This window comes from Xenopus laevis, chromosome 9_10L (assembly GCF_017654675.1).
Source record: "Xenopus laevis strain J_2021 chromosome 9_10L, Xenopus_laevis_v10.1, whole genome shotgun sequence".
Taxonomy (NCBI): domain Eukaryota; kingdom Metazoa; phylum Chordata; class Amphibia; order Anura; family Pipidae; genus Xenopus; species Xenopus laevis.
In genome coordinates, this window is record NC_054387.1 from 126921547 (window position 1) to 126934866 (window position 13320).

A 13320-nucleotide genomic window follows, 5' to 3' on the forward strand; every position below is an offset into this window, starting at 1 on the left:
AATAGCTGAACTGTTCTATAAAAAGATTACACTTTTTGTTGCAGTTCTAAAACTTTGACTATATGACATTCAACAAACATTTCAGAAACAATATGAGTACAACCTTCTTTTTCCTATCAAAACACCTGCTAATCTAAAATCATACTATTTTGGTCAGCTACTCTATTTATTTGAACACACTCTATGTTTATAGTTACGTACATAGTTAAATTGGGTTGAAAAAAGACAAAGTCCATCAAGTTCAACCCCTCCAAATGAAAACCCAGCCCCATACACACACCCCTCCCTACTTTCACATAAATTCTATATACCCATACCTATATTAACTATAGAGCTTAGTTTATGACGGTGATAAGATTTATATTTTTATAGATTTAACTTTATGGGCGGGACTAGTCTTGGAATCTATACTCTACTCAATACTAATATTAGCACATGACAAAGTTCTATTATTATGGGGTCTATCATTTTTTCTATGTCAGTGCTGTTTACACACAACCGGCTACATATAGAGCTGAGGACCTGGGGCAATAATACAATAATAAGTAATTACAGGAAACTTCCCTTCTAAAACCTTTTTAACAGATACAATTTTACCTTTGTTGTTTTCATAACTAATCTAAAACTAAACATATAGAGAAAATGTTACATTATCACATTCCCATTGTTCTTATAAATTGCACACAATTTAACTATATCACATTCAATACTGTATGAATCGAAAACTTAAAATTAACCCGTTTCAATATCAGTCCATCAGTTCATTATAGGGGAAAGTCCAATCAGAGAGACATCATGGCTTTGGATAGACATATGAAGAAATATTCAACAGTCACTTGTATTCAGTCAATGCAGCAGTCTCTGTACAGTTCTTTTTAAGAGTTCATAATCAGTCCATTGATCCGATATTAGTATAGGCAAAAATGTAAAGGCATCACAGATATGAATGGCAAACTTTGAAATGGTTCTTTGTATGCATGCAGAGTTTCTTTCAATGAGTGGTGTGATTAATGATAGCTGTTCTATTTGGATTGGATTGGAATAATCTCAACAGCTACTGATGGAATTTTGCTCAGATCACCAACCTGGAAACAAAGAGACAATGTGACAATATCTGGTGTTCTGATAATACTGACTTATCTAATGTACTAGCTAAAGAACTCTAATGAAACTACTGTATGAACTGTCAGTAATGAGAAGTGGTTGTACATTTATGATATGAGTGAAGGACGTTCGTTTTCTTGTGGTTAATTCAAATGGAGAGAGTCCACAACACCTGATAGGATTGTTGCAGAGAATTGACAGGACAGCTGGGAATAAATCCAACCAAATGCTGCCAGTAATTGTGTTGTTGGAAGTGGGATGGTACAAAGACACAACTCCACTTAATATCAGTGATATTTGCAATTTTGTAACAGAATCGAAAATTTAATTGTGTAAACTATCAAATACAACCTGTACTGTTTCCTTCTTATAACAAAATAATATTGATCAATCATAACCAGGAAAAACATTTAACAAGTTCTCTCTTGTATCTATATATTTTTATATTTTTAGCCTAAATGAGAATGACATAGACCCATTTTAGTAGCATCATTTATTTCTACAAATTTGGTAGTGAAATTACTGGTTATCAGACAAAATCAACAATAAATTTAAGTCACTTCTGAATTTCTTACACTTGCAGACTTGTGATACAAGATACACAAGTGCAATGATTACGGGAGAATTTTTCTGTAGCAGCGGCACAAGCACATAAGCTGCATTTTTATTAACTGAAACTTATTTAATTAGAAAAAATATTAACAACAACATAACCCACAATATAATACTCCCCTCTTGTTGTACTGCAAATGCAGTACAATAATATGAAATAATAGATTCACATCTGTCTAGAGAATAATAAAAATAATTTAAACTGTACCAATGAGTGAATCGGGTATAGATCCAAACTGCATCAAGTTTACCTTCATGTTGGTGAAAAAGATTCAGATGCAGGAGATACAGAAAAAAAAATACAGATGAGTATGAAATAGGAAAGTTAAAAATATTTGCTGTGGTTAAAAGTTCCTGAGCCAGCGAGCTGACAAAAGAGGAAGTTACAAAACAGTGAGAGAAGTTGGAGCATCTGAAATATTGTGCAACGGAGGATTCTGGGAAATGTAGTTTTTATGACAGTACCAGCAAACAGAATCCTTCTTGTTATTAATTGGACTATGAACTAGATTTCCTCTAAAGGGTGCTGTAAGTCTAATGCACCATTAAGTACTTCAGTGTGAAACAACTGACCATGATTTATTTGGTCGTCAGGACGTTTGTCTTCAGAATAATCAGGGGAAGTACTACTATTAATAAGCTTAAAACATTCTGAACCATTAGCTCAATAAGAATCTTCATTACTGGGGGCTGCACCGTCTGTGGAACCAAAAGTTCTGAGATTGTGTAACCCTGTGTCACTCTAAAATTGCCAATAGGCACATTCAAAATGGCATTTAATTGCTCCTGGGTATCCATATAAAGGACTGGATCTAAGTTTGCTGAGCAAGGAGCAGAGAATAGGTGTAATGTCTCAGCTGAAGTATATGTGAGAAATATCACTTTCTATTGGTTGGCAAAAGCCTGCTAGATCTAATGGCATGCAATTAGTATAGTAAAATATTTTCTCTTACAATTATCCTTTATCTGTCACAGTAGAATGTCAAGTTGTGAGGGAAGAATACTATCGCCTTCTGGCCAGGAAAACGCAGTCTTGTCCCCTCCACTGTGACACTTAACAAAGGCTTTGAAACTTAAAATGTTTTGGGCACTCAACTAGCATATCTAGGAGGATTGTTAGATATTCTAAACTGATGGAACATGTTTTTTTCTTTTCTTCAGATCAAAAATCAAACATAATACCCTTAGAAAACAGTTATCAATCTGACCCATAAAGATAAAAAAGAGAAGTAAGTTTAGTTTGAGACAAAAAACTATAACAGAGAACATTTAAAGAGACAACACTAATATTTCTGTTAACACAAGAAAGACAAGTGGAGTGAATTAACCTTATTCACGAGTAACCCATTCACAAACAGAAATACACAAGAGAACTAATGTTACTATGAGAATAATAACAAAGAAGACAATGTTAGGATAAGATACGAATAGTGACATGATAGTCTAAGACAAAATGACAATATTTTAGTGATAGACCCATAGAACAAATATTACATTACCAGAGGTACCTACGAAAACATTTAAACAGTAAAGAGAACCAAAAACAGTAAGGCAAACATATTCATTACAGACACATCAAAGTCATATAACCGTCAAGTCAAGTCAAGTCAAGTCCTTTTCTTTCTAACATACACACAAGTATTACATTCAAAATATGCTCTAACAGACCTGTAGGATGCAAAAAAGCTTAGCAGCGAGCTATTAACATTGGTTTATAAAACAAACAGGGCAAACAAACATACATATAAACTGGAGTCACCTGCAGGAAAAAATTATGTTATACTTTTCTCTGTAATTTAGAACAGACTTACAATTGAGTGGAAAGGGAGAAAATAGGTTTGAAGTTGCAGACAACACCTAAATGTTTGTAGGGCTCTCGTTTTCATCTGACAATTCAAACGGACAGGAAAGTGATTCACACTTCACACAGCAAGCAGACTCTGAGATAGAGCCACACATTCTCTCACACACCGTTACACATATGACAGTTACACTAAAGTTATTCACACACTCAGCTAGGCAAACATACAACATTCATGGATCCTTTTGCATTCATCAAACAACATACAGTACACATGTAATTTCTATTTCAAGATGTTTTAGACTACACTTCATGATAAGGAATAGCAGACGTACAAAATACAAAAACAGGAAGGAAACTACGGATTCCTATCATGAATGGCAGATAATTTCAGCTGATTAACACAACAATTAACAAAACAATAGGCAAAAAGAAGAAGTTAGAAAAACATATATACCCCACCCAGGGGGGTACTTACGCGCGTGTATCCATCCGTAAAGTAAAGCTCGACGGGGAAACCTTCCTGGAGCAAAAGAAATCTCCACGGGTAATCTCCTGTCACCTGTAGAAGCAGGAGCTCTCTTCTCAACTTGCCTGAAGATCCGACTGAAAAACTTGGGCGTCCAGCGTCCGATATCACAGTCGGCGGGTCACCATATGATGGTATTTTTAGTAGTACCATTTTGACCTCGTGTAAGACAAAACTCAGTAAAGGAAAACCTTTAGTAATAGTCAGGCAATTTATTCTTACATAATACAACATAACAGTTTTGTCTGGGTAAGCTGTTGGAGTAACACACAGAATGTCACCCAAGGACTTACCAAAGACCCACCTCTTGGTCCAAGCGTTATATAGCTTTCAGAAGGCATTTACAGTAATTGTGACAAGGGGTTCACGGAAATACCATACATGGTCTGGCGAGGAGACTTACTGGCATATATTTGTACATTCCTGTAAGATGTGCAGTTTTGCAACATAAGAGTTTCTGGTTCCAACTGTCCACAGCCTCGTAAACATCTGTTGGCTAAACATAGCCATTGTGGTACAGACAACTATTGAGCAACACTTCTGCAAAAGGGCATAAGAGACATGCTGACACTATGCTGACACTCTGGAATTTAAGTAACAGAGTGGGGATCATTTATTTGTATGGCCTAGTATAAACTATATGAGTGACCATTGTCCAGAGTAGACCATTTAGCCCTTAAAGTCCATCCTGCCTTGGGCCCTATAGCGTTATGGCGTCATAGAGGGCGGGGGTGACAACTATCAACCCTCTGACACTAGCCATTCGTCCGTCTTAGGATTTGGACCGTTCCAGCTATCAAATTCTACTGTCACAGACCCTGTGCAGAAACGTGCAGTTCTGCTGAGTGTTATAGGCTCAAAGACTTATGAGATTATTCGCTCTCTGGTACCCCCCACTAAACCCAGTGACTGCTCATTTGAGGAAATTATTAAGCAGCTTAAAAATCATTTTGCACCCACAACATCTGAAACTGTTAAGAGGTTCCACTTTAACAGGCGCAGCCAGCAGTCAGGTGAGAGTATTGCTGCCTATATAGCAGAGCTGCACAGTTTGGCAGAAAACTGCAATTTTGGCAGCAGCTTGGAATCCTTGCTAAGGGATCGTCTTGTGTGTGGGGTCAGGGATGCAGCACTGCAAAGAAGGCTTCTAGCAAAGCACAACCTAACCTTTGCTTTGGCCCAGGAGGAAGCACTTGCTTATGAGGCTGCATCTGCACATTCCAAGGAGATACAGGCCTCTGCCAGTTCAGTTATTGCACCAGAGCTGCATCAAGTGTATAAAATGCCAGCATCAGCACAGGTATCAGATCCAGTAAAATTAAGGTGCCACAGTTGTGGGGGAGGTCACCTGCGTGGAAACTGTAAATTCCAAAATGCTGTGTGTCACAAATGCAAGCGCCGCGGCCACATACAGAGAGTCTGCCACCAAGTTGATAATTCACAGAGACACAAGCAAGCCAGAGGAACTCCATCTGGGGATGCAACACATATAGTAAAAATCCAAAATGACACTATTGAGAAGGAGGCAGAAACAGATATTTATGTCTCAGAAATTATAAATAGTGTTGAAAATGAGCCAATGCACAAAAAGAAATTCACTGATGTAATACTACAAGGATCTAAATGTACAATGGAGGTAGATACAGGCTGTGTCTATTCCTTAATTTCAGAGGAAACTTTCCATGCATTATGGCCCACTAATGGCCCACCTATTTTACCATGTGAAGTTAGACTTGTGGATTACAATAAAAAGCCTGTGGATGTTGTGGGCGCCTGCTTTGTTAAAGTCCACTATAGAAAAGACAGAGGAAAACTACGCCTCATTATTACAAAAGGACACAGAGCAAGCTTATTAGGAGTAGAATGGTTTGAGCCCCTAGGAATTCAATTAACTGGAGTAAATTATGCAACGACAGACTCTTTGCAAAGTGTCCTCAAAGACTTTAGCAGTGTATTTGAAGAAGGCCTTGGCAAATTTAAGGGCTCACCAATATCATTCCTGCTGGATCCCAAAGTTGCCCCAATACGCATGAAGCCACGACCTGTACCATTTGCTCTCCGTCCAAAAATAGATGCCGAAATAGATCGCTTGGTGCAACAAGGAGCGCTAATTCCAGTAACCCGGCCAACTTGGGCCACCCCAATAGTGCCTGTACTGAAGCCAAATGGAGAAGTGAGGATATGTGCTGACTACAAATGTACAATCAACAAGGCATTACAGGAACATCCATATCAAATTCCTGCTGTCAATCAGATTCTCAGCACCTTGGCTAAAGGAAAGTTATTTGCTAAACTTGATTTGGCTCAAGCATACCAGCAGTTACCGGTGGATGATGCAGCTGCTGATGCACAAACAATTATCACACAAAAAGGAGCATTTAAAGCTACACGGTTGCAATTTGGAGTTTGCATTGCACCAGGTGTGTTCCAGAAATTGATGGATGACCTCCTTTCCAGCCTGCCAGGGGTGGTGCCATATTTTGATGATGTCCTCATTGGAGCAGACTCTATGGAATCATTAACTGAAAGGGTAAGAGCAGTATTACAGCGATTTGCAGATGCTGGGTTAAAACTTAAGAAGGAAAAATGTGTTTTAGGAGTACCAAGTGTTGATTTCCTGGGATACAAAGTTGATGCAAATGGAATACATCCAACAAATGCAAAAGTAAAAGCCATTCATGAAGCTCCAGTTCCCAAAAATAAACAGGAGCTGCAAGCATTTCTCGGACTTTTAAATTTCTACCATTCCTTCTTGAAAGACAAAGCTACTGTGGCTGAGCCACTACACAGACTACTGGACAAAAATTCTACCTGGAAGTGGTCAGCCCTGCATGAGCAGTCTTTCAAGGATGCAAAGAGATTTTTATCATCAGACAGTGTGCTAGTACATTATGATTTGCATAAACCTCTTAACCTCACATGTGATGCTTCTCCTTATGGAATAGGGGCTGTTTTAAGTCATACTGTAAGTGGCGGTCGTGAGGCTCCCATTGCATTCTATTCACGGACCATGAGTACCACAGAGAGGAATTACGCTCAGATTGATAAGGAAGCTTTAGCCATTGTGGCAGGGGTAAAGAAATTCCACAAGTACTTGTATGGCAGAAGTTTTGCTATAATTACTGATCACAAGCCATTATTGGGTCTGTTTAAAAATAATGGGCCTACTGCGCAGATACTTTCTCCACGCATGCTGAGATGGTGTTTATTGCTAAATGCATATGACTATGAGTTGCAGTACCGCCCAGGAAAAGAAATAAGTAATGCAGATGCTTTAAGCCGTTTACCTGTAAACACTCCTGATTTTCAAGTACCGGCCTTGTCTGAGGTCCTCATGCTAGAGTCATTACCTAGTCCCCCTCTGCAGGCATCAGATATTGCCCGAATGACAGCTACTGACCCAGTATTGTCTCGAGTGTTGAACTGGGTATGGAGGGGGTGGCCAAAAATAAGTTTAAAGGAAGAGTTCACACCTTTTGAGAAACGCCTGCATACAAAGGTTGCCTTTTGTGGGGAAATAGAGTGGTAATTCCCAAAGCAGGGCAAAACCATGTTCTTAAAGCCCTACACGAGAGTCACCCAGGCATTGTAAATATGAAAGCCCTTGCTAGAAGTTATGTCTGGTGGCCTAAAATGGATGAATGTATTGAAAACTGTGTAAAAAGTTGTGTCACTTGCCAGACCAACCGACATGCCCCTGCTAAGGCCTGGGTACATCCATGGGAGGTGACGCGGAGCCCATGGTCACGGCTTCATATCGATTTTGCAGGGCCTTTTCAAGGTCAGACATTCTTCCTTGTGGTTGATTCCTTTTCCAAATGGTTGGAAGTTGTTCCAGTGGCATCTGCAACCACCCATGCAGTCATTCAAGTGTTGCGGAAGTTGTTTGCCACCCATGGACTCCCAGACACTATTGTATCCGATAACGGAGCACAGTTTACATCATCAGACTTCAGAGCATTTATGGAAAGTAACCTTATTCGTCATGTTACAACAGCACCATTCCATCCATCTTCGAATGGACAAGCTGAGCGCATGGTCCAGACTACAAAGGATGCATTAAAAAGGATAATTGATGGTGACTGGAATTATAGACTGGCAAAGTTTTTGTTGCAGCAGCACATAACCCCTTCTGCTAGCACTGGCTGCAGTCCTGCAGAACTTTTGATGAACCGACGGCTTAAAACCTGTTTAGACAGACTGCATCCCGACTTGGCTTCTGATGTACAAAATAAACAGGAAGATAAATTCCATAAAAATGCACAGACCTCCATAGTGAGGATTTTTGAAGCAGGCAATAGTGTGTATGCCAGAAATTATGCACTGGGACCAAAATGGATACCAGCAGTCATTGTTGAAGCGACAGGCCCTGTCTCGTACAAGGTTAAGACTGTGGATGGCCGTGTTATTCGAAGACATGTTGATCAGCTGCGGAGCAGACTAGGGGACAATGTTTGTCCTAACACAGAGGGTAACCATGGCCAGTTTGGATTGCAAGGTGACTTAACTCCTCTAGCTTTTCCAGAGGAAGAGATTCCTGCAGCTGAACAGACAGTAGATGTACCTGAGGGGTTACCAGCAGATACTGAGACCAATCCACAAGGAGAGGTTATCAGTGTCCCAATGGAGCGGCCCAGAAGGGTCATTCAAAGGCCCCGCCACCTAGAGGATTATGTTATCTAGGAGGGGAGGGGTGTTATGTATTGACTGTTAATGTAATGCCAGTAGATGGCGCTGTTACATCTTAAACTGAGATGTGTCACTCTGCTCTGCTGATTATTGTTTCCCAAGTATCTGCCTCTCTATCTCTCTTTTCTCCTAACTTGTTGGCAGTTCAGCCATGCTTTCCTTCTAGTAAAGTTTGTTCTACTCCCAGCTACTGTGAATCTTTTGTGTACTACTACAGGGTCCGGAATATAATAGGACCCTTGATGAATCGGCCCCTTAGTGAAGTCATTTGTGTAACATGACCAAAAAAATGTGTATATGCTGTATATGAAATTAGAAGTCACCTTTAGATTTGATGAACTGTGGCTTAGTGCTTTTATCTTATAAAAGTTACCCCCCAGTGAAGTCTAATATCCTTATCATTTACAGTAGGGGGTACATTATCCCTTATAATACATGAGTGATACTCAGAGTTCCCTGTATAACTCAGCCTGCAGCCTTGTGCCTTTATATGGTCACAGAACAACCCCTCAGTGACTTCTAATATCCTTATCATTTACAGTAGGGGGTACATTATCCCTTATAATACATGAGTGATACTCAGAGTTCCCTGTATAACTCAGCCTGCAGCCTTGTGTCTTTATATGGTCACAGAACCCCTCAGTGACTTCTAATATCCTTATCATTTACAGTAGGGGGTATATTATCCTTTATAATAAATGAGTGATACTCAGAGTTCCCTGTATAAATCAGCCTGCAGCCTTGTGCCTTTATATGGTCACAACCCCTCAGTGACTTCTAATATCCTTATCATTTACAGTAGGGGGTACATTATCCCTTATAATACATGAGTGATACCGAGAGTTCCCTGTTTAACTCAGCCTGCAGCCTTGTGCCTTTATATGGTCACAGGACCCCTCAGTGACTTCTAATATCCTTATCATTAACAGTAGGGGGTACATTATCCCTTATAATAAATGAGTGATACTCAGAGTTCCCTGTATAACTCAGCCTGCAGCCTTGTGTCTTTATATGGTCACAGAACAACCCCTCAGTGACTTCTAATATCCTTATCACTTACAGTAGGGGGTACATTATCCCTTATAATACATGAGTGATACTCAGAGTTCCCTGTATAACTCAGCCTGCAGCCTTGTGCCTTTATATGGTCACAGAACCCCTCAGTAACTTCTAATATCCTTATCATTTACAGTAGGGGGTACATTATCCCTTATAATACACGAGTGATACTCAGAGTTCCCTGTATAACTCAGCCTGCAGCCTTGTGCCTTTATATGGTCACAGAACAACCCCTCAGTGACTTCTAATATCCTTATCATTTACAGTAGGGGGTACATTATCCCTTATAATACATGAGTGATACTCAGAGTTCCCTGTATAACTCAGCCTGCAGCCTTGTGCCTTTATATGGTCACAGAACAACCCCTCAGTGACTTCTAATATCCTTATCATTTACAGTAGGGGGTACATTATCCCTTATAATACATGAGTGATACTCAGAGTTTCCTGTATAACTCAGCCTGCAGCCTTGTGTCTTTATATGGTCACAGAACAACCCCTCAGTGACTTCTAATATCCTTATCATTTACAGTAGGGGGTACATTATCCCTTATAATACATGAGTGATACTCAGAGTTCCCTGTATAACTCAGCCTGCAGCCTTGTGCCTTTATATGGTCACAGAACAACCCCTCAGTGACATCTAATATCCTTATCATTTACAGTAGGGGGTACATTATCCCTTATAATACATGAGTGATACTCAGAGTTCCCTGTATAACTCAGCCTGCAGCCTTGTGCAGACAGAACAAAGTTTACTGAGCGCCTGACACACATGGCCAAACTATTTTCGGATTTACAAAAATGATTTACTTTGCACCTATATTTATGCACATTGCATCTTGCCCCTTTTCTGTACATACGTCTGTGTATCACTTTTGCAGTTTCCAGGCATCAGTAGACTTGATTATGGATAAGAAGAATAAGGAAACAGAAGAGAATTTTTGGGGTAATGGCATGGAGCAAAATAATTGAAAAATTGTTGTTAATATGTTTTTTTTTCCATTCCAGGTATACTTAATAATTGTCGGTGTACTCTTTGTCATTCTGATGATCACATTCTTTGCCATCCATGAGTAAATCGGTTCAGATATGATAGTGGACCATTGTCTGGGAGCTCAGCGGGTCTCCACCTTCCTTTCTCACAAGACTTCAAAAGATTTACTGCGACAAGAACCAACGCAACATTCTCTGTATGATAATATGGGCTTGAAGTATCAGGATATTGTATTTGATTTGGGCTGTAAAAAGAGGGGAAATGAAACCAGTGGCCCAGGTGTATGGAGGGCTCGATGGGTTCCTTACTGATGCCCAAATTCAGTCTAATATAAGATTTGCTGAGATGACACTGCAATCAAACATGACTCCCCAGCCTTCCATAGCCTCAACACTGAGGGGCAGATTTATTAAGGGTCGAAGTGGATTCAAGGGAATCTTCGAAGTTCAAAAAGTTCTAATTTCAAAGTCATTTTTTTGGATACTTCGATCATCGAATAGGCAACTACGACTTCGACTTTGAATTTGATTCAAAGTAAAATCGTTCGACTATTCGACCATTCGATAATCGAAGTACTGTCTCTTTAAAAAAAACGTTGACTTCCATACTTTGCCAAATTAAACCTGCCGAAGTGCTATGTTAGCCTATGGGGACCTTCTAGAGCATTTTTCGAAGTTTTGTAAAGTTAAAGTAAAATCTTTCGATCGATCGCTGAAATCCTTCTAATCGTTCGATCGAACGATTTCACTTCGACCCCAGGATAGCCAAATTCTGGGAAAAATCCTTCGAATTCGATATTCGAAGTTGCAGTATTTCAATTCGATGGTTGAATTTCGAAGTATTTACCACTTTGAAATTTGACCCTTGATAAATCTGCCCCTGAAACTATTTCGGCAAATTTATTAAAATGTGAGATTGCAGTTTCTTTGGGGTTTTTCTTTTTTGCAGCAACAAAAGAAGAGCGTTCTTCTCAAAAAGTTCCCAAAATTGTTAGAATTTGTGTTTTCAAAACTCGAATTTTGAGTTTTCAGTAACCAAAAAACCCCTTGAAAAAATTCAGCAAATAAAACCAGAGAAGTTTCTATAGACGACAATGGGAGATGTATTATCAACATTCTGTTTCCAGTTGATTTTTTTTTTAAAAAATTTAAATTTTTGTTGTGATTAAACTTTATGTGACCTAACCTGATTGTGTTTTTGTGATTCAAGTATTTTTTTTGTAAATGTCTTAGTGAGAGGGAAAAAATGCTCTCTTGAAAAAAAGGTTTTTTTTTGGAGATCGAGTTCAGAATTTGTTCAGAATTTGTTCAGAATTCAGTAGTGATGGGCGAATTTCACAATTTTTTTGTGAAAACGTTCAAATGTCACAATTTTTTTCATAAAATGTTTGAATTTCACGATTTTTTCGTGAACTTTTTGAATTCAAGATTTTTTTTGCAAATTTTTCGTCGAATTGAAACGGGAGAAATTTGCCCATCACTATTCGGTTCTTAAATTTGAAAACTGGCCTCCCTGTGTTGGAGAGACATATTGAAAACAAAAAATGTTTTGCCATGCCAGACAATTCTTGCATATATTAAAAAGATGAATCAGTGCTTTGATTGGCTGTTCTCAAGGTCATGTGGTATTGAAGCCTTTCAGTTGCTGTACATGTGTTTTCAAAATAATGTCCTCCTTTATCCCGTGGGCACTGAAAAGGTGAGCACCTTCTGTGAGACTGTTGGAGATTAGGGATGTCGCGGACTGTTCGCCGGCAAACTTGTTCGCGCGAACATCGGCTGTTCGCTTCCGCCGCAAGTTCGCGAACGTCGCGTCAAAATCGTTCGACCATTCGACCATTCGATCGCTAAAATCGAACGATTTTCGTTCGATTCGAACGAAAATCGTTCGATCGAACGATTAAAATCCTTCGATCGTTCGAATCGAACGATTTTCGGATGTTCGAAGTTCGCAAACTGTTCGCAAACTGTTCGCATTATCGGCGGTTCGCTACATCCCTATTGGAGATAACCTCAAATAGGGTGAAATAGAGAGCAATATGTAGAAGCTCTGTATAAACAAGCCAGTCTCTTTTCTGTGCCATAGTTTTACAGATAAGGAGGAGTTTGCCATACAAGAGTTTAAATGTAATGAGTACATTGAAGCCTATGAGTAAGTGTCCCAGTAGGCACTAAATGCGTTAGGCTTTGGGTTCTTATGTCCTGATAAATGCTTTCGTACTTTTAACCTTTTTGTTATTGTTTTGGGAATACTCACATTCCTTTTGGTTTGTACATTGATTAACTCCCTTCTCTTCCTCCTGAAACTGCTCTGATAATACAGGATGTTTTAGAATCACCATAAATATCTGTCTATTAAAACAACAGGTAAATTGCAGGCACAAGCCCTATTTACTGAATGCATTTTGAGCAACACGTTATCTCATGGTTTATCACATGAAAACATGGACAAGATTCAATTAAAGGAAGAGATTCTTTTCTCCAAATTCAGTTCCAATTTTTTCCCCTAGACTTCAATACAGTTTTCTCT

General features: G+C 39.2%; 1 protein-coding gene across 1 annotated transcript in view; it reads left to right on the forward strand.

The window, feature by feature from the left end:
- LOC495480 (uncharacterized) overlaps positions 1 to 11975 on the forward strand; it is a gene marked incomplete in the record, with an annotated part of 30553 nt that extends 18578 nt beyond the window's left edge. Inside the window, 1 exon segment of the mRNA NM_001095126.1 lies at positions 10806 to 11975. Within this exon segment, the coding sequence (NP_001088595.1) occupies positions 10806 to 10874 (69 nt within the window).
- Between the last annotated feature and the right edge of the window lie 1345 nt (positions 11976 to 13320).